We start from the raw sequence: 20798 nt of genomic DNA, 5'->3' as shown, positions 1-20798 counted from the left end.
AGTAATTTTAAATGGCAAAAGACTCAAGCCTAATCTGCGATAAGCTTTTTAAGTTGAATAGTTGATTAAAAAAAGCCTTGTCACAGGCACCGCTGGTCAGACTGGTAATAAATAAAAGTTCAGGAGAAACTCCCTAATAGTATTTAATCAGTTAAAATTCTAGGTAGACGGAACGATGTTTTGTTGTCACTGCTTATCATTTTTAGCTAATCGTTATATTAGTGACTAGCAAGGGATTTTGCTGACAGCGACTGACTCGCCCAAAGCTATACAAATTTTAACCTTTGATTGCAGAATAAATACATACAAATATCTACTCTTTAATTTGTATACGTTAATATTGGCAGGCTTTGAGATTAGTGTGCCACATGTGTGCCTGATAATCGAAAATCGCCAATCAGTTGTGATTCATTTGTTGCATGGCGCCAAATATTATTCCCGGCTACTTTTATATGAATCATAAAAATAATACTACCCATTAGTAGTATCAGTTTTAATCAGAATCAGTTTTAAAATTTCTTTGCTCTTGACTTCCTTGATATACCATTTCTTGGGTACTTAAGCGTGTCTCGGTTTCATTTTCACTTGATGAATCACAATGTGGCGCTAAAGCAGTAAATAAATAATGCATTACTCAGAGCTCTCCTATTTGGAAGCGCTTCAAAGACTGCTATCTTGTCATTAGCCTTATCGTACTATCAAATGTTATGAACATCTATTGTCTATAGATACCCAAACAATTTATGAAATTCTTAAGTCCTCACATACTAACAACAAAGACTTATTGTACTTAATCTAAAGCTGGGCAGTGTCAACCGATGGGGCATTTACTTCCGTCACTTCAGGTTCCTCCTGCTTCCTGGTTTCGATGGCATTCAGCTGCTTCTGATGGACATCGACCAAAGCTTCCTTTGGTTCGATGGCAGCTGATGTCTGGACAACAGTCTTTGCCCGGGGAACAAGGAGACTGTCGAATCCGGCTAAAGGAGCCTCAATTATAATGTATAACACATACGACATCAAGAGAGTGAACCCAAAGTCACACCAGAAATTCAGCATCTGAAGGAAATCAATAATGTCAGTTAAAGATAAGCAATCTCGTTCCATCAACCACACCACAAGAAACGAAACCTACCAAATTGTAGTTCGAGAAATATGTATTCGTTCGAACGTTTCTACTGTTTACTTCCTGTATGAAAAGGTGCCAGATGTACACGGAATAGGAGAGTCTCGAGAGTGGCTGCCATAAAGGAGAGGATAGAAAGCTGTCTGCCAGACCACCATAGCCTTGCATGCAGGCAAACACGATCCAACACAGAGCTAGTGGCCACGCCACTCGGGTGAGTGTGTAGTAGAAAGACTCCTCGAGGGTGGACAGAGGTGGAGCACTCCACTGGGCAGCAGGATACAATGCAAAGATCGATGTGAAGACCATGGCAAGGCTAAGCACCCATCCAGACCACACGGCAATCTGGCTTAACTGGAACTTCTTCCCCCGATTGAGGTGCAAGAAGTACCCGAAGAGAAATCCAATGAGCCAAGGAGCCGCATGCGTGTGTGTGGCCAAGTACAGTTTCTGACCGGCATTTCCTTTCATTCCGTTCCTGCAATTTAATGTCGTCAAAAAATACTTCAAAGACAAGCAGAGAAATTAAGAACCGACTTAATGAGCATCGAGTAGTTGTTGACCATCATTGTGGCAAAGAGGCAGGACGAGACGAGAAGCACCAGCACCGCAATGCCAGCGGCTGCCTTCTTGCCCCACTTATACAGAGCAATCAGCAGGAGCGGAGAGATTAGGTATAGTTGCATGTCCACGGCCAAGTACCAAGAATGATCCAGGCACTATAACAAATAATAGTAAAATTGTAAAGAATAAAAGATCCATGACTTACAATATTTGTTGTTGCATAATTCTGAATGAACAGCAGCGTCCAGAACCAGCCCTTTTCACAGGCGGCTTTGCCATGAAATCCACCTTTGAAAATAGGTCCCCCAGAAATAACTGGCATCAGCTTGATGTAAACTAAAATTGCCACTGCCAAGATCGGGATAATGCGTATAAAGCGATGCAGATACATCAACGGCACATTCAGCTTTCCCTTGGATCTGTCAGAAAGTTGGCGATAAGTATTTATATATTCAAAACAGTTCAAACACTCACTTGTCCATTGAGCGGAGGGCAACCATTGCCACTAGCAGGCCACCAATAAAGAAAAATGAATCCACCGAGAAAAATCCGTGCACAATAAAGCTGGAAAAGGGCTGCACGGCCCACTAGAACATAAAGAAAGAAAATTTAAAATCATTTGTGTTTATATACTAATGCTGCCACTTACCGAAACCATTTTGAAAGTATTTATGTTCGGAGAAATTAGTGAGTAAACGTATTCATGGCTAAAAATCACCCAGATCAAGGATACGCAGCGAATTCCATGTAGGCAACTGATCACGTTTGGATTCGATTTGCTGTCCACAACGCGAAAGATAGCGCGGGAACTGGCACGTGCAGAGAATATCTTTACGACCGTAGGAAGGCCCTCACTCTTATCTTTAGAACAGAAGTAGTCGTAGAGCGTGCAGAGGGCCACACCAGAGCCCATCAAGCCAAGAAGCACACTAAAAACCAGAATATGAGTAAACAACAATTGATATGAAACGGTTTTACTTACACTGTGAAAATGGTCATGCCATCCCATGGAATAGACTCATTTGTCTGGCAGCTGGTCTCGCTGAATTTTATGCTTGTGCTGCTCGAGTTGAACAGTTGCTGCATTAATTGACCCACAAACGTATCCATATGAGCGGCAGAGCAGGACGCCGGAAAGCAAGATCCAATCCTTAGTGATGTGGATCCTAACGCCGTCAACTGATTTGTAGTACCAATGGGTACGATGAGAAAACAGTACTTTCCTCTTATTGTGTGAGCTTGGGTGATCTGCTTGCTGATCTTGACGCATTCATCGAAGTTACCTAGATGGAAGCTATTGCCGTACAGTAGACCCGAGGGAATGGAGCCCCAAGCGTCGATCACTGCTCACAAAGAGCATGAAAGTTAATTCTCACTCGTTTGGTTTTCAAATAAGTTATTCACTCACTCTTCAGTGCCCACAATTGTCCACCAGTCAGAGCCTGCATGAACTGAGCCATGTCCGCGAGACACAACAGATCCTCTTGACTGGGTATTCGGGAGTTGAATAGATCCAAGTCCGTGAGGGACTCATTGCGAAAGTGCTCGGCAAACTCGACTCCCAGAGAGCGCAGCCCCATCAGGCGCTGGTAGTCCTGTAAGACATCTTGCTCCTTCGGCTCTGTAGCACTGACGATTACCAGTCCGCAGACAAACAGAGTGCCTAAAACGTTCACCATGCTAAAACCTTTTCAATTGATGGTTTTTTACCATCTGGCAGTGATTTTATACGAAAGCTTTTAAGACAATCTGTCGATAACACTATCTAGCAGTGAGTCAAGCCTCGAGTCGATTATTAAAACGATTATTTTGAGTAGGTACTCAGACTGGCATACCCAGCAAAATGGTTAGTTCAGACGAACATCACCGATAAGCAGAAATCAGTCTAAATTCTTCGCAGTCAGAAGCACACATCTCGTTTATTTATACTATTCCCAGGTAATCGTTTAATTTATTGATTGTTGATGGATAACACTGGTCAGTTTTAATACGAGCAACTCAGCAATACTCAGCAACTCAAATTGTTAAATTAGCAAAGTTGTAAAAATTCACATACAATTTGTAGGAACGCTCTATCGAATCGTGACTTGTCTATCTATGCCCAATATCATTGGACTTTAGAGGCTTATTTTTATACCCGTACTCAAAAAGAGTTAAGGGGTATATTAGATTTGTGGTAAAAGTGAAGGAAACGTTTCGGACCCCATAAAGTATATACAACGAAAGAAAAAAGCCCTGAAATTTTAATATTTTCACTTAGATTTTAATATTTATGCACTTGATTTTCATCCAAGAGTGGTTGTATTAAAATGGAATATTTTTCACTTACGTTTTGATATTAATATGAAAATATTTAAATTTAATATATTTTATATTTAAGTTGAATATATTTCATATTTAAATTTAATATGTTTCATATTTAAAGTAATATGTTTCATATTTAAATTTAATATGTTTAATATTTAAATCTAATATGTCTCATATATAATTTTAAAATATTTTATGCTCAAATTTAATATGTTTCATATTTATATTGAGTATATTTCATTTTTAAACTAATTTGTTATTATTTTTCCTACGCGGACTACATTTCAAGTCCTCATGGTGTGAAATTCACACTGTGAATTGGTTAAAGTTTTCAACTTGAAATAATCGCAATATGAGTAGAACTGCATTGGTTGTGATTATGCCCCTGCGCAAAAATAATTTAACTTGGTATTCAAGGCTGCAGCAGCGCGAACCAGTTAAGAATTCGAGGGACATAAAAAAAATAATATAAACATATTTAAAATAAATACAAAAAGTATTTAATTTCATTTAATATGGAATATTTAAAATAAAAAGGTTTCCTTTTGATTTTAAAACAAAAATTTTGAAATCAAGTCAAAATAATATTCAATTTAAATATGAAACATAATAAAACTACAAATTTAATATCTTATATTTATTTTAAAGTTTTTTGTATTAAGATTAAATATTACCGTATTAAAAAAGCCATTTTAATACAATTATGTTTGAATCAAAGTGAATTCTATTAAATTTTAGTATGTTTTTATTTAAAAATCACATTTTAAATTCAAATATGAATGTAGTTATTTTTACTATGCCTTTTGTTCTATCAGTGTATATCAGCATCATTAGCCGAGTCGATATAGCCATGTCCGTCTGTCTGTCCGTCCGTCCGTCCCGATGAGCGCCTAGTTCTCAGAGACTATAAGAGCTGGGGCAACCAAATTTAGTTTCCAGACTCATATGATATCACACGGCTACAAGTGAATTTCTAAATTTCGCCCCGCCCCCTTCCGACCATACAAAAGACGAAAATCTGTGGCAGCCACAATTTAAAAGTTACGATAAAACCCAAAACCAAGCCAGATCCGGTCATTATTATAGCCAGAATAAAGAAATTAATTTTTAGTCGCTAATTATTCTCTTCTCGCTCGCACACACTCTGCCCTTTGCGGAGAATATGTAGAATCTATATTGTAGATGTATAATAGGCAGGGCCAAAATTTGACCAAAAAATTATACAATTTTTTTCAAATTTTTAGTTTAATGTTCTGGGCTTGCTACCACGAAAAGAAAATACAAATTTTTGGTTAAATATACATTAAAACAAAATTGATTTCGTCGGTTTTTTCAAATAATATTGAAACTTAGAAACTAGTTCATATTGATAATAAGGTGTTTTTATTTTATTTTTATAGCTACTGTTAAAGAATTGGTGAAAATCAGGAAGTTCAGCTGAGGTTGATATATTTAGTTAACTAGTTCGCAAAAACTTTTGCAGGTTTATTACTGCCAATAACTGATTATATATGCAATAGATTTCACCAATTATCCAACTCATTCAGCAAACATGTTTTTTTTAATTTTTTGGTTAAAATTTTTTGCAAAATTCGGTAGCAACCTCTAAAAAATATAAAAAAAAATTTAAAAAATTAACATGTAAATTACTATTAAATCCAAGGTAACAAAACTAAGGGGTTTCCCGTTTAAATTTCGAAAAAAAAATTTTGGCCCAGCCTAATGTATAATCTACATTTTAGATGTTTAATCGACATTGTAGATGTAGATGTAGATAACTGCTGTAGAAAGAAAATGTAATGTACATTTTTTTTTAATTTTTTATAAATCATAAGCTAAAAAAAATGTATATACTGACTGACTGAGTACGAGTATAAAAGTAGAGTCGCGTCCACAGAAGCGACTCACACGTTCCTTCTCGTTTTATATTTTATTCACAAAAGAATATTATATAATCAAACATTTCTTTTAGATTTAATAATATATGCGATAATAAATATAAATATCATATATAAATAAAGAAAAGTCAAGAGACGATTCGGAAGCGCCAACCAACGTTATATAAGTTGAATTTGTGAGTAGATAGCCGTGTAAGTGTTCACACTTAATACTCATCGCATTTGGTCGACTCATTTGGAAGCGCTTTAAGGCTTTAAGCCCCTCTGAAGGGGCTTTAAAGTCCTAATTTATAAAGCATACATTGTAAACATTTCTTTTTAAGGTGAAAAGTGATTTAATATACGTATTCTGTAAGTAAAACTGTAAGTATAAGCACAGTAAAACATATAAGTATTAACATTTATTATTACTATTCTCAGGCACTCGCTGTAGCTTCATCCTTATGCACTTCGGGCTCATCCTGATTCCTTCCATCATTCACATGATCCTGCTGGACATCGATTGAAGATTGTGTTTGTTCTCTTGAAGCAAAGGGCTGCAAAATACTCTTCCTCCGGGGTCGTAGAAGACTATCGAATCCCGCCATAGGAGCCTCAATGATAATGTAGAGCACATACGCCATCAATAGAGTGAACCCAAAATCGGACCAGAAATTCCGCATCTAAAAAATTGTTATTTTTCTTGCGTCTCAACTAGTGCGGAGACAAAACTTACCACATCGTAGTCCGAGAAATAGGTATTGGTTCGAGCGTTTCTACTGTTTACTTCCTGTATGAACATGTGCCAGATGTACACGGAATACGAGAGTCTCGAGAGTGGCTGCCACAAAGGAGAGGATAGGAAGCTGTCTGCCAGACCACCATAGCCCTGCATGCAGGCGAAGACGATCCAGCAAAGGGCCAATGGCCAGCCCACTCGGGTGAGTGTGTAGTAGAGAGACTCCTCGAGGGTGGACAGAGGTGGAGCACTCAACTTGGCAAAAGGATACATGGCAAAGATCGATGTGAAGATCATGGCAAGGCTAAGCACCCATCCAGACCACACGGCAATGCGGCTTAACTGGAACTTCTTCCCCCGATTGAGGTGCAAGAAGTACCCGAAGAGAAATCCAATCAGCCACGGCGCCGCATGCGTGTGTGTGGCCGAGTAGACTTTCTTACTGGCATCTTCTTTTGTTAAAACCCTGAAAAATATGTGACTTAAAATAACTTCAAAGAGAAATTTAAAAATCGTGGACCGACTTGGCGAGCATTGTGAACTCGTTGATCATCATTGTGGTAAAGAGGCAGGACGAGACGAGAAGCACCAGCACCACAATGCCAGCGGCTGCCTTCTTGCCCCACTTATACAGAGCAATCAGCAGGAGCGGAGATATTAGGTATAGTTGCATGTCCACGGCCAAGTACCAAGAATGATCCAGGCACTATAACAAATAATAGTAAAATTTTAAAGAATAAAAGATCTATGACTTACAATATTTGTTGTTGCATAATTCTGAATGAACAGCAGCGTCCAGAACCAGCCCTTTTTACAGGCCTCTTTGCCATGGTACTCCCTATAAGTTAACGGTCCGTCTGTAATAACAGTTATCAGATTCATATAGACAAGAATGGCCACTGCCAAGATCGGGACAATGCGTATGAAGCGATGCAGATACATCAACGGCACATTCAGCTTTCCCTTGGATCTGTCAGAAAGTTGGCGATAAGTATTTATATATTCAAAACAGTTCAAACACTTACTTGTCCATTGAGCGGAGGGCAACCATTGCCACTAGCAGGCCACCAATAAAGAAAAATGAATCCACCGAGAAATATGCGTACAGAATAAAGTTAGCGAAGGGTTCCACGGCCCACTGAAAAATTAACAAACGCAATTAGAGAATATGACGAAGTACAATAATGAGTTCACTAACCGAAATCACATTTAGAGTATTTATATTCGGAGATCCCAATGTATAGCCGTATTCATGTCCAAAAACCACCCAGATGAGGGACATGCAGCGAATTCCATCAAGGCAACTGATAATATTCGGATTCGATTTGTTGTCTACAATGCGGAAGATGGCGCGGGAACTGGCCCGAGCAGAGAAAATCTTCACAAACACAGGAAGGCTGCCTGAAAGGCAAACATCGAGCTATATCAGGCTATTAATTATTCAGTTCTTTTAGTTACTTACTCTGATCCTGGCACAGAAAGTAGTCATACAGGGTGCACAATAGCACGATAGAACCCATCAAGCCAAGAAGCACACTGCAGTCCAGAAAATGAGTAAATCATAATTGATTATGATACGATTTAACTTACACTGTGAAAATGGTCATGCCATCCCAAGCTTTCGATTCACTTGTCTGGCAGCTGGTCTCGCGGATTTGTATGCTTGTGCTATTCGAGTTGAACAGTTTCTGCACTAATTGGCCCAGAAACGCATCCATGAGTGCGGCTGAGCAGGACGCCGGGAAGCATGATCCGATCCTCATTGCGTTGGTTAATAACGCCACACTTTGAGGCAGGGAGCCAACGGACACCTTGAGAAAACAGTACTTTCCATTTATGCTGTGACTACTGGTGATCTCCTTGCTGATCCTGACGCATTCATCGAAATTGCCAAAATTGAAAATGTTTCCTTCCAGCAGTCCCGAGGGTATGGAGCCCCAAGCGTCGATCACTGCTCACAAAGAGCATGAAAGTTAATTCCCACTCGTTTGGTTTTTAGCTTAGTTATTCACTTACTCTTCAGTGCCCACAATTGTCCACCAGTCAGAGCCTGCATGAACTGAGCCATGTCCGCGAGACACAACAGATCCTCTTGACTGGGTATTCGGGAGATGAATAGATCCAATTCCGTGAGGGACTCATTGCGAAAGTGCTCGGCAAACTCGACTCCCAGAGAGCGCAGCCCCATCAGACGCTGGTAATTCCGAGGGACATCCACGTCTTTCAGTTGAGCGGCACTGACGAGCATCAGGCCGCAGACAAACAGAGTGCCAATAACGTTCGCCATACTAATACGTATTCGATTGATGGCCATTCACCATTTGCCACTGAATTTATACGAAAGTTTTAAAGACAATCTGACGATAATACTATCTAGAACAATGTCAGCCTTCCAGCCGATTATACAAATCAGTAAAAAGATTGTAAGCCTTGCGGGGAACCGCTTTAATTCCGACGAATGTCCCCAAAAATAAGCAATCAGTATAAATTCTAGGTACTCGCATTACCCCATCTTTTTCACAAAAAGGAATGTGTATTTTTCCTCCTGAGCAACTGAACTCTTTATCATATATGTATGCAGATTCCATGGGATCGACAGGGTTGAAGGAGTAGCATGGGCTGGTTTATGCTCGAAGTTTTTATTTTAAATACATTTTATCTACAGTAGCAAACAAAATACAGTAATCAATAAAATTGTCCAGGGACTGACAATATTATGCATTTTAAAGTAATCAAATAGTTTTTAATTTACACTTCAAATTTTATGATTAGAGTGCCGTAAATAAAATGAATTACTCATCGCGTAGCCATTGGGAACCTCTACAAGAGATAAAACCTCAGATAAGCCATTTGAGTGTAATAATTTAAGTTTCAAATGCTGTAAAAATAACTGTGCTTTGAACTGTATTACTATTGTGTTATTTATGTATAAAAAAATTAAACGTACTAGTAATTATATTTGTAACTGTTCTGAGACAGTCGCTGTGACTGTAGTTTCCTTCACTTCAAGATCATCTTTCTTTCCTTTTTCATTGTCGTTCAACTGATCCTGTGGGTCATCATACGAAGATTGAATTGGTTCACTAGGAGCTGGGGGCTCCACACTAGTCTTTTCGCGGCGACGTAAAAGACTATCGAGTCCACCCAAAGGAGCCTCAATTATAATGTAGAGCACGTACGCCATCAATAGAGAGAACCCGAAGTCGGACCAGAAAGTCTGCATCTGAAATATTAGAATATTCTTTGGTTTTAATCAACTACTTTTAAGTCAACTACTACAAAACTTACCACAGTGTAGTCCGAGTAGTAGGTATTCGTCCGGCTAATTCTGCTGTTTGCTTCCTCGACGAACATATGCCATATGTATACAGAATACGAGATCCTGGACAGAGGCTGCCACAATGGCGAGGACAGAAAACTGTTTGCAAGACCGCCATGGCCCTGCATGCAGGCGAACACAATCCAACACAGGGCTAGTGGCCAGGCCAGTCTTGTAAGCGTGTAGTAGAGAGACTCCTCCAGAATTGACGGTAGTGGGGCCCTCCATTTGGCCGCAGGATACATGGCAAAGATCGATGTGAAGATCATGGCAAGGCTAAGCACCCATCCAGACCACACGGCAATCTGGCTTAGCTGGAACCGCTTACCCCGATTCAGGTGAAGGAAGTATCCGAAGAGAAATCCAATCAACCAAGGCGCCGCATGCGTGTGTGTGGCCATATACAGTTTTCTACTGGCTTCTCCATTGAATCCGGTCCTTCGATTAAAATTAATTGAAAAATTAAGAGCATAAACATGGTGGTGGACTGGACCTACTTGATGAGCATTGAATAGTTGTTGATCATCATGGTGGCAAAGAGGCAGGACGAGAGCAGTAGCACAAGCACCACAATCCCCGCGGCTGCCTTCTTGCCCCACTTATACAGAGAAATCAGCAGGAGTGGAGAGATGATGTATAGCTGCATATCCACGGCCAAGTACCAGGAATGACCGAGGCACTGAAACAGAAAATCGTACTAATCGAAACGAAAGAATATCAGTGACTTACAAAATCGCTTGTTGCATAATTCTGCACGAACAGGAGCGTCCAAAACCAACCGCTTTCACAGGCGGCCTTGTTAAGGTGATCGCCATATGCGAGCGGTCCGTCCGTGATAACTGTCATCAGATTCATGTAGACAAGAATGGCCACTGCCAAGATCGGGACAATGCGTATGAAGCGATGCAGATACATCAACGGCACATTCAGCTTTCCCTTGGATCTGTCAGAAAGTTGGCGATAAGTATTTATATATTCAAAACAGTTCAAACACTTACTTGTCCATTGAGCGGAGGGCAACCATTGCCACTAGCAGGCCACCAATAAAGAAAAATGAATCCACCGAGAAATATCCGTGCAGCACAAAACTAGCAAAGGGTTCCACGGCCCACTAGAAAATTAGCAACCAAAAATGAATAGTCATGATTACTTTGGTAAATAAAATACTAAAATAGTAGCTTACGTAAAACATATGGATGCTATTTATATTCGGAGATGCCAGGGCAAATCCGTATTCATGTCCAAAAACCACCCAGATGAGTGACATGCAGCGGATTCCATCAAGGCAGCTGATAATATTCGGATTCGATTTGCTATCTACAACGCGGAAGATAGCGCGGGAACTGGCCCGTGCCGAGAAAATCTTCACTACCGTAGGAAGGCCCTCACTCTGATCCTGAGAACAGAAGTAGTCGTAAAGCGTGCAGAGGGCCACGATAGAACCCATCAAGCCAAGAAGCACACTGCAATCCAGAATATGATTAAATAAAGAGTATGGGACCCTTGCCTCAGGGCACAACTTACACTGTGAAAATGGTCATGCCATCCCAGGGTTTCGATTCACTTGTCTGGCAAGTAGCCTCTTTGATATTCATACTTAAGCTGCTCACGTTGAACAGTTTCTGCACTAATTGGCCCAGAAAGGCATCCATATGTGCGGCAGAGCACGAAGCCGGAAAGCACGATCCGATCTGGAGTGCATTGGATGCGATGGGTACATTGATAAAACAGTACTTTCCATTTATGCTGTGACTACTGGTGATCTCCTTGCTGATCTTGACGCACTCATCGAAATTGCCAAGATCCATGACATTGCCGTACAGCAGTCCCGAGGGAATGGAGCCCCAAGCGTCGATCACTGCTCACAAAGTGCATGAAAGTTAATTCCCACTCGATTGGTTTTCAGTTAAGTTATTCACTCACTCTTCAGTGCCCACAATTTTCCGCCAGTCAGAGCCTGCATAAACTGAGCCATGTCCGCGAGACACAACAGATCCTCTTGACTGGGTATTCGGGAGTTGAATAGATCCAATTCCGTGAGCGATTCATTGCGGAAATGTCCGGCAAACTCGGCTCCCAGCGATCGCAACCCCTTCAGACGCTCGTAGTCCGGTGGGAAATTTCCGTCTCTCAGTTTTGCGGCACCAACGAGTACAAGGCCACATACAAACAGAGTGCCTAAAACGTTCACCATGCTAATAGTTTTTCGATTGGTTTCGTTTGACCATCGGCCAGTGATTTTATACAAAAGTTTTGAAGGCAATCGAGCGATAATCGCTATCTTGGAGTGTGTCAGTCCTCAAGCCGATTATAAAAACGATTTTCCTGGTTAATCGGATACTCTCCTACTTATTTTCCCTTGTTTTATTTGGTTGTCGTCTGATATAGAACAAAATTCTTTGAAAGCGAATAGTACCTTGATTATTAGCTGTTCCAGACTTTCGGCTGACGATTAAATTGGGAAGGGTATACACATGTGTGATTAAACACAATTATTTTCATATAACATGAAATATGATTAGATGGTCGGCTAGATAATGTATTACTCACCGCCTCGTCATTTGGAAGCTCCTCAAGAGTTCTAATCTCAAGTGGATTCAGAGCCCTTGTTTATAAACATGTCTTTTTGGTAAATATGCATTGAAAATTATGATAATTCTACTGTTTTCACATATGGGTACAACGTATACAACGTACAACGTATGTATGTAGTAATCCGATCGCAGGGATGAGTATCTACTGGATATAATAGGGGAATCTTCACGGTGTTCTCTGTTCTATATAACCAAGAGCTCGCTCTTCGATTTAATGAAGCTCGAAAGTTAGACTCGTAGTCTCCGTCCCACGGTTGTGTTTTACCGACGAATACCAATTCACAGACAACCGACTTCAAGTGATTTTATACGACTAAAGCACAATCTTGTGTTAAGTGCTATCTATAAATTTGGACTGAAGCAATAACTTTTAGATTTGAGGCGAATATCAGCGATATGGAGGAAGCAGTCTAATTTTTCGGTAGTCGGAAGCACCCATCTTTTAATCAGTTTTTTGTTATTGAGTGCCAATAAACCTATCTAAAATGTCAATATATTATTTCTTTTTATACCCGTACTCAAAAAAGAGTTAAGGGGTATATTAGATTTGTGGTAAAAGTGGATGTGTGTAACGCAGAGAAGGAAACGTTTCCGACCCCATAAAGTATATATATTCTTGATCAGCATCAATAGCCGAGTCGATATAGCCATGTCTGTCTGTCCGTCTGTCTGTCTGTCCGTCTTGTTGAGCGCCTAGATCTCAGAGACTATTAGAGCTAAGGCAACCAAATTTGGTTTCCAGGCTCATGTGATATCAAACTGCTACAAGTGTATTTCAAAATTTCGCCCCACCCGGGTGGGTGGGGGTGCACCCCCTTCCGCCACTAAAAAGGACGAAAATCTTTGGCAAGCACATTTTTAAAGATGCGATAAAACTAAAAACGCAGTATCGTAGAGAATGCCCATATCTACCAGATTGCCGAATCTGAATCAGATCGGATCATAATTATAGCCAGAATGAAGTAATTAATTTTCTGTTGGTTCTTCCGCCCCCTCCTGACAGAGACCCACTACCTATCTCTTTCTCGCTCGCACACTCTTCCGCTTTCAGTGCGCGAACAACCCCTAGCGGAGGAGGTGTAGAATCTAAATGGAACATGTACAATCTACATGTTAGATGTAGAATATACATTGTAGATGTAGATATCAGATGTAGCAAAAAAATGTAAAATGTATAATTTTTTTTTAAAAAAAAAAAAAAAAAAAAAAGGGAGAGGGGCCCCCAAAGGGCTTATTCTCAAATTTTAAAAAATCATATGCTCAAAAATGTATATGCTGACTGAGTACGGGTATAAGTAGAGTCGCGTCCCCAGAAGCGACTCGCACGTTCCTTCTCGTTTTTTTTTTTTGTAATTGTTGGACCAATCAGAGCTTTGACACAATTTTTAGATTTATTTAACCGCAAGTTGGTAAATTCTGATTGACAAGACAATAACCAACTAACACTGGGCTTTGATGGTCATTGCAGTTTGTGTTTAGATCTGTTTCAGACATGTTCATACATTTTGCTGAAGATCGGCTAAATTAAGGCGAATTCATGAACTCATTTGCTAGTACCCTTAAAAATTCAAACAGGCGACTCTTTCTTCTTTACCTTCTGGTGAGTACTTTAAATGCTCGCAGCTGGAACGCGACCTAAACCTATTATATATTTTTTGCCAATAATTTTCAAAGCATTAGCTCATCATCAATTTGCTCGCTTGTGAAATTGGCAGCAATCACGTTATGCGCACCCGGACTCGCCCCCACAAAAACCGAGAAAAACCACAGGGAAAACACATACTCGGAGAAAAACACACAGCCGGGCATACACACCCACACACCTACGGCAACCTATACTTGAACACATTTGCTTAATTTTCGAAATGAGTTCGCATGACTTACAGCCACCCCGACGCCATACCACCCGATATCCTGTATCCCGTATCCTTTATGGCTCGCTTTTCCTTTGCCTTCGTCTGTGAGTCATTCGTTTGCTTTCTCGTTGATTAAATGCGGAAATTGTTTGACTTTAGTTAGGCGCATGCAATTAATTAAATTAGAGCACCCGAAAACCCATCAAACGAAAAACATTCCATAAAAGAGTGCTTAAAGTGTACCGACAACATGGGACAAAGTAAACCCGTTTGAGATCCGATTTCCATGGAGTTATTGAAATTGAATTATCATTTTGTTTCCACGCCTCGGCAGGGGGCAGAAGGCAGGACCTGGACCCATCTCCATTTTATGCAAATTTCAATTTATGCCGCAGCACAATCCCAGCCAGCTCCTTGGGCCCGGGGTTTACGACTTTATTCCATGACAGTTTGTCGTTTATGTTGGTCGAGTAAAGGAGGGGAGAAAGTGTAACACGCCACTGCTCCTCAACTTCCATAATGAGGCAATGGCGTTTTTTCATCATATTTTATAGGACCAAGGAGCCATTCATCATGTATCGCGCATATAACAAAAGGCATATGAAACACTTTTACTCCAATCCCCAACCAAACCGTGGGGCTGGCACGTGCCATAAAACGCGGCGCGGCATTGCCAATAAAGCCTGAGATACGCTCAGCGCGATAATAAAAATGCTAATGGCCATTAAGAGGCGAATTTGAATTGAAAATCCCTACAAAATTAATAGAAATAACGTAACGTAACGTGGTTTTACTTAATTGGACATGTCGACCGTGTAAATGCATAATTAAATTACTTAAACTTTAACTAAATCAAATGCAGGCACAGGCACACACGCCCAAAGTGAAATATTCGCTTAAATAGTTCATTAGAAGCCATTCATTTGTTTAAACGCCTGGGAAAAGTGCGCGTTTTACATAATTGAATGCAGCACATATTGTAGCCCTGTCCGTCCGTAGATTAAATTACTGTAATTGGCTAGAAATGCTATTTAATGTTTATATAGCCAAAATTACATGTAATTATATCATCCTTAAAAAAACGGCTATAATGGCGAATAAAATGCAATAATAAAAAAAGGATAATTTACATTATATAATTTGCGCCATTATCATCCCCTACCTTGGCTTTAGACAGGGTTTAAGCAATAACAACAGACAGGCATTTTCACACCCAGGCAGCTTCGCATGTCTTAATTAATTAATTATTAATTAAGAATATATTCTAAATGGATCCCAAGTAATCGAACAATTCATTAAAATTAAATAAATTAAGTGCATACATATTTGTACCTACATACATTTGTACATATGTACATGTATGTACATATTAGATATAAAATTTAAACCTTCACACTAAAATATAACAAAAAGGCAATTAAAACATAAACTAAAAGAACAAAAAAAAATATATATTTGTTATAAAAATGATAAAAAAAGATTTGTCAGAAGTGGGATTCGAACCCACGCCCTCAGAGAGGACCAGAACGCTCATGTAAACGACCCCTCTGCGAAGGGCAAGACTGTTGAATCTTGAGTCTGGCGCCTTAGACCGCTCGGCCATCCTGACACGTTGCAGTCGGTATGGATAAACAGTGTGTAAAGCTCAAGTAGGGGATGATAATGTCGCAAATAACAATAACAACAAAAACAATGATGATGATGATGTGGAGTTTCTGGCAGAGAAGCAATAACAGCAAACAGGCATTTTCACACCCAAGCAGCGTCGCATGTCTGGCAGCTATTTATAGATTCTCTCCATCTCCCTTCCACCCTCCTTCCATCTTTTGGACTCATTCCAAAAGCTCGCGTGTGTGCTTTGGTTCGAAAGCAAGTGCATACTTTTAGGCTCAACTAATGGGAAATCAAATGCAGCTGAAAGTTGATCGAATCTCTCGAAATCTGGCTCTGTAATTACTTGCCATTTTGGGAGATGACTTTTCCTTTACATTAATCCAGGCCAGCCCAGAGGCTGATGAGGGAGCGGAGTGTATTGCCGGCAGACAAAGAGCAACTTTGGACGAGTCAATTCAATTTCAATTTATCAAATGCTTCAGCAATTTCTCTAATTGAATTTCGTTTCATTTGGCGGAGCATAATTTATAAAATATAACATTTCAATGCCGGCCAGGACAAAGGGCGTCCTTCAGCGAAATCCCGCCTCTTATTGATGCCATTCACTCAGCCCCAAGGAGCGCCCGGCTCTAATCTATTGTAAGGATGCCGAGAACTGGCAGCCATTCGCCGGAACGTAATCATTTTGAGCGCATTCCGATAAGTTTGCTTATAAATCACAAATGTCCGACGGCCAGGATAGAGCAGAGCCCCGGAGGAGCTGTAGCTGTGGCTGTAGCGCCCAAAAGGATGCCCTTGGCCGAAGGCTTTTAAATCGATGAGCACATCGCAGAATTGACAATAATATTTTTAAAATAATTTTATTATTTCATTCAGACGGGCATTCATGCAGACACACAAGGAAAGGAAGGAGAACGGTCCGTCCATGTCCGTCAGCATCGATGGAGCTGCCTGGGAGTCGGTCATGCGTGAATGTAAACGCAGCTTGAGCCCACTCGAGGGGCAATAATACAAATTTGAACATTTCTTTCTCCTCTTTAATTAAACGAACAAAACTGAAATCTAATTATGTTTGTCTTTCCATCCCCATCCGCATCCTCATCCGCATTCAAAAGGATTCCTCTCTACGAACGGGGCCACCGCTGGTCGTACTGCCCGATGACGTAGGTCAGTTTCTTGATGGCCAGCTCCACCTGCTCGTCCTCCACCTGGTGGTAGAGCACCACTCGGGCAAAGGCCCAGTCCCGAGCACTGGCCTTCAGGATGATCCCAGAGCCGTCCTTGGCCGTAACACCAGTCGCCAGCTCCTGGGGCTCGACCTGAGCCAGGCGTTCGGCAAACTCAGTGGCCGTCAGCTCAGATCGCTTGATCTCAATCAAGAGAATGTTGCTCTGAACTGTGTCCAGATCCACTGTGACATTGGGGCTCTGAAGTTGATATATGGCTGATGGAACAGTTTGTTAGTGAATGGAATGAAATACTGTACCGCAGTAGATGTGTAGTTACCATTTGCGATTCGCTTTGTCCGCTCATGATCCTTGCCGAGCAGCGGAACCACCTCCTCTAGAGCCACGAGGCCAGCAGCAGCCAGTATGCCAGCCTGTCGCATGCCCCCACCCAAAGCCTTGCGCAGACGTCGGGCTCTACGAGAAATCAGAAACGGGGACACAGAGAAAGGATTAGCTGGCATCGAAGAGGATTGCAGAGAGAGGAAACCCACTGTGAAATGAACCGCTGGGAGCCGACGAGCACAGAGCCCACCGGTGCGGACAAGCCCTTGCTGAAGCAAATGGAAACCGAATCAAAGTCCTGGCAGATGCGCGCCACACTGACGCCCAAGGCGGCAGCTGCATTGAACACCCGGGCCCCGTCCATGTGTAGGGCGATGGGTGCACAGCCCACTCCAGGCTGGCGCAAGAGATTGGCCAGCTCGTCGAGGAAGGCCAGAGGAATCACCTTGCCGCCGCAGATGTTGTGCGTGTTCTCTACCACCACCAGAGAGGTGATGGGCTCGTGGTAGTCGTCGTGACGGATCCGGCGTCGCAGCTCCGTGAGGCTGAAGGTGCCATCGGGCTCGTTCTTGAGCGTAGCTAATTGCACGCCAGCCAGGTGTGAGGCTCCGCCTAAATGTGATTAATGAATACACACAGTCAATGTTTGTTCCCTGCTCCTTTGCGGTATCCAGGTCTCACCTTGCTCGTAGAGAAAGACGTGCGATAAATCGCCGACAAGGGCCTCCGTGCCGCGCTTGTGGCAATGAACCATAACTGTGGGGATTACAAAGAGATGCTCGAATATTCACTTAGTCTGCGAGGGGCGGTAATTGAACTGTCTTAAATATTCATGCACAAACCCACAAAACAATTCATTCAAGCGCCTATATACAAATGAAGATTTGTGCTGCCTTATACGTAAGTGAATATACAAAAATAAAAGGACCTGCAGCTGTAAACTTGGATTCTAGCTTCCACTATTACGATACCACTAAAAGCCAACCTGAAGTCCATAAAGATATGAAAAGCGTTCACCAAGTGTGAATAGCACCTCAAGGCAATTCTATAGGAGAGGACTCCTAGAGAGGAAAGCATTTTGCGCTGCATACTTAATGAACGGCCCTCGTGAAAAATTAGCACAATCGTAAGTCTCAGTGCATTCTCTTTGAATGAAATGCAAATTTCAAATTCCATTAGAAATATTAATTTGAGCGGACGCATAAATTTCCAGGAGGCACTCCCAGTCCTGAGGCTACTCCTGTTCCCCATCCCCATCTCCTGCTGGTGCTGGTGCTGCTGCTCCTTCGGACCCTCTCCACTTTTTAGATATACCTTCGGTTGACTGTGGCACACGTCCACGTCTAATATTAAAGTCTATAAAAATTAATGTTATGTTTATGGGCGCCCTTAACCTTTACGATAATGTACCTGATGCATGATATGAGCTCTGCTTTCTTGTTTCTCCCTCTCCTTGGATTTCTTTTTCTTGTTTGCCTCATTTCTGTTGCTGCCCCTGGCTTTTGTAATCCGAAACTGGCCGCACTTTAAACTAATAAACATAAGCGACTCCCACCCGTCCATGCCCATGTCCATGTCCATTCCATGGGGAGGCTGGCAATGTGCTGACCTGAGCCGTGTTATTTATGTGCATGTCTTGCCACTCACTTGCCAGCAGATTTCCCATGGTGCCGCTGGGCACAAAGAGCCCGGCCTCCTTGCCAAAAATGGTCGCTGTCTTCGCCTCCAGTTCGTTGATGGTTGGGTCCTCCCCATAGACATCATCCCCGACGATGGCCGAGGCCATGCGGGCCCTCATCTCAGCCGTGGGCAGGCTGACGGTGTCCGAGCGTAGGTCCACAATGGAGGGGGACGACATTTTCTAATGTGAATTGTGGACGGAAGTGGATTAGGTGTGGCATTTGCATAAGTTGTGCTATGCTAACTCGCTTTGTTTATGGTGTGTATTTCGAGACGAAAGAGTATGCATACATACATATGTACATGCATTCAACATGAAAGGAAGTCTGGCTTCTATAGCTGAAGCTTTGGATACCCTTACGGATCATACGATCATCCAATTCTTGATCATATTTAACTATACTATATAAATATATATATAAATATAAAACTGCACATTTTAAAGATGTTTTCACAAAGATTGATTAGCAGAAAGAATGGACTGTCCAAAGTTTCAGAACGTTCACTTAAAATCTACCCAAAATCTTAATACCCTGTGCTTAGGGCAATAGATCAGACCACGTCAGTTGCATTGCCATAATTTGATATTCATTTGCATCATTCAATTGATTAGCCCCGTGTCTGATGTGGTCTTGGCTGACAGGCCATTTGAGCACACACTTATGGACAGGCAGCACCACTTGAACACTGATTTGCGATTATATAACCTTCAGCAATAATATTTATGCTCGAACACTTGACACTTGTCTTTGTAATTCAATTATAACACCGACGTATTCAATTTGTAAAGACAACAAAAAAACATAATTGAATTAACAAACTATAAATAAAAAGAACTCACATCAGAAATTAGTTGATAAGGCGGTGAATGCGAGAAAAAATTAAACAACGTGCTCGCACGAGTAACAAAAAAAAAGTGACCGACCCCCCAACAGCTGCCGGCATTGAGTTTGGCTCCCCCGTTGAGAGCCTCCAGAAGAGAACAGAGCATTATTGGAGAGCGAGCGCCATAAAAGATTTACTGTACACGATTGAGCGGCGATCGACGAGCAAGAGAGCAAGAGAGTGAAAGCTCTCTCCAGACACGTTTTTACACTGCGCAGCAAAGCTGGAAGACTAACTGCCAAAGCTCGTTTCCACTGAAATATATTTAAAGGCTAAGAAATAACGAAAACACTGTACATTTTCTTTGGTACTTTTTTTTTATTAATTATTTCTGAAATTGTCACTAAAATTGTTACTAATTCTAACACAATTTTCTGTATTTTTCCCTCTATTGGTTTTTCTTCACTCTCTTCACAATGTGTCTCCGGGCCAACAAAACAATTTCTGCAGATCTGTCTCTCTCTGCAACCACATCATAAGGTACAATTCAAAGATGTTACAATAATAAAAATAACAAATGTAACTTAGTTATATACTCGGTAATCATAATTAGTTTTTTAACAGTAGTGTAGTGTGTGTTCTTTTGTTTTGTTTCCCACATGGTGAAGTACATACATGATTTTCGCTGGAACTAATTGGACTAACTAAGAAGAGGGACCCGGGAAGGCGGTATGGCCCCACACACCGGATCCGGATAAAGCTACGCCTGATATCGATCATAAAGTT

The 20798-nt window shown here is 41.3% G+C and overlaps 3 protein-coding genes and 1 non-coding gene across 8 annotated transcripts; all 4 read right to left on the bottom strand.

Annotated features, from left to right (window-relative positions):
- Positions 1-307: 307 nt before the first annotated feature.
- On the bottom strand, positions 308-8904 carry LOC111065592 (nose resistant to fluoxetine protein 6-like). Of its 3 annotated transcripts, XM_022353830.2 has the most exons (9): positions 8630-8904; positions 8204-8564; positions 8076-8149; positions 7812-8014; positions 7639-7751; positions 7370-7583; positions 7138-7319; positions 6611-7079; positions 6211-6557 (listed from the first exon to the last, which is right to left on the bottom strand). In XM_022353830.2, exons 1-9 carry the CDS (start codon positions 8898-8900, stop codon positions 6312-6314), a joined length of 2133 nt encoding a protein of 710 aa, XP_022209522.2. In that variant the 5' UTR covers positions 8901-8904; the 3' UTR covers positions 6211-6311. The 3 variants fall into 3 exon arrangements, with proteins under 3 accessions (XP_041449513.1, XP_022209523.2, XP_022209522.2); XM_041593579.1 differs by lacking the exons at positions 6211-6557; positions 6611-7079; positions 7138-7319; ... (3 more) ...; positions 8076-8149; positions 8204-8564 and adding exons at positions 308-1059; positions 1136-1604; positions 1664-1845; ... (2 more) ...; positions 2340-2619; positions 2673-3033; XM_022353831.2 differs by lacking the exons at positions 6211-6557; positions 6611-7079; positions 7138-7319; ... (4 more) ...; positions 8204-8564; positions 8630-8904 and adding exons at positions 321-1059; positions 1136-1604; positions 1664-1845; ... (3 more) ...; positions 2673-3033; positions 3099-3397.
- Positions 8905-9360: 456 nt separating this feature from the next.
- LOC111065596 (nose resistant to fluoxetine protein 6-like) lies at positions 9361-12141 on the bottom strand. 3 transcript variants are annotated; one of them, XM_041593580.1, is made up of 9 exons: positions 11856-12141; positions 11457-11790; positions 11116-11395; positions 10931-11043; positions 10662-10875; positions 10430-10611; positions 9902-10370; positions 9561-9836; positions 9361-9503 (listed from the first exon to the last, which is right to left on the bottom strand). In XM_041593580.1, exons 1-8 carry the CDS (start codon positions 12124-12126, stop codon positions 9567-9569), a joined length of 2133 nt encoding a protein of 710 aa, XP_041449514.1. In that variant the 5' UTR covers positions 12127-12141; the 3' UTR covers positions 9361-9503; positions 9561-9566. The 3 variants fall into 3 exon arrangements, with proteins under 3 accessions (XP_041449514.1, XP_041449515.1, XP_022209524.2); XM_041593581.1 differs by having other exon boundaries at positions 9361-9433; XM_022353832.2 differs by having other exon boundaries at positions 9361-9836.
- Positions 12142-15864: 3723 nt separating this feature from the next.
- On the bottom strand, positions 15865-15991 carry Trnal-caa. The gene is made up of 2 exons: positions 15954-15991; positions 15865-15909 (listed from the first exon to the last, which is right to left on the bottom strand). It is a non-coding gene; the product is annotated as a tRNA-Leu (tRNA).
- A 1026-nt stretch (positions 15992-17017) lies between these two features.
- LOC111065522 (probable low-specificity L-threonine aldolase 2) lies at positions 17018-20134 on the bottom strand. Its single transcript, XM_022353743.2, has 6 exons — positions 20029-20134; positions 19155-19368; positions 18189-18263; positions 17717-18119; positions 17503-17639; positions 17018-17440 (listed from the first exon to the last, which is right to left on the bottom strand). The coding sequence occupies exons 2-6, from the start codon at positions 19363-19365 to the stop codon at positions 17121-17123; spliced, it is 1146 nt and encodes a 381-aa protein (XP_022209435.2). The 5' UTR covers positions 19366-19368; positions 20029-20134; the 3' UTR covers positions 17018-17120.
- Between the last annotated feature and the right edge of the window lie 664 nt (positions 20135-20798).

Source organism: Drosophila obscura, unplaced genomic scaffold (genome assembly GCF_018151105.1).
Source record: "Drosophila obscura isolate BZ-5 IFL unplaced genomic scaffold, ASM1815110v1 contig_192, whole genome shotgun sequence".
Classification (NCBI taxonomy): domain Eukaryota; kingdom Metazoa; phylum Arthropoda; class Insecta; order Diptera; family Drosophilidae; genus Drosophila; species Drosophila obscura.
Note: the sequence above shows the minus strand (reverse complement) of the source record. Positions and strands in the feature narration are given on the sequence as shown.

Coding starts and splice junctions, on each gene's coding strand:
- LOC111065592 (XM_041593579.1), bottom strand. CDS start 8,900: ATGGCGAACGTTATTGGCACTCTGTTTGTCTGCGGCCTGATGCTCGTC. Junction 3,034..8,629: donor ACAATTGTGGGCACTGAAGA/GTAAGTGAATAA, acceptor CTTTGTGAGCAG/TGATCGACGCTTGGGGCTCC. Junction 2,110..2,164: donor GCCCTCCGCTCAATGGACAA/GTGAGTGTTTGA, acceptor ACTTTCTGACAG/ATCCAAGGGAAAGCTGAATG.
- LOC111065596 (XM_022353832.2), bottom strand. CDS start 12,126: ATGGTGAACGTTTTAGGCACTCTGTTTGTATGTGGCCTTGTACTCGTT. Junction 11,791..11,855: donor AAAATTGTGGGCACTGAAGA/GTGAGTGAATAA, acceptor CTTTGTGAGCAG/TGATCGACGCTTGGGGCTCC. Junction 10,612..10,661: donor ATTATGCAACAAGCGATTTT/GTAAGTCACTGA, acceptor TTTCTGTTTCAG/TGCCTCGGTCATTCCTGGTA.
- LOC111065522 (XM_022353743.2), bottom strand. CDS start 19,365: ATGTCGTCCCCCTCCATTGTGGACCTACGCTCGGACACCGTCAGCCTG. Junction 18,120..18,188: donor CGTCTTTCTCTACGAGCAAG/GTGAGACCTGGA, acceptor AATCACATTTAG/GCGGAGCCTCACACCTGGCT. Junction 17,640..17,716: donor TCCCAGCGGTTCATTTCACA/GTGGGTTTCCTC, acceptor GATTTCTCGTAG/AGCCCGACGTCTGCGCAAGG.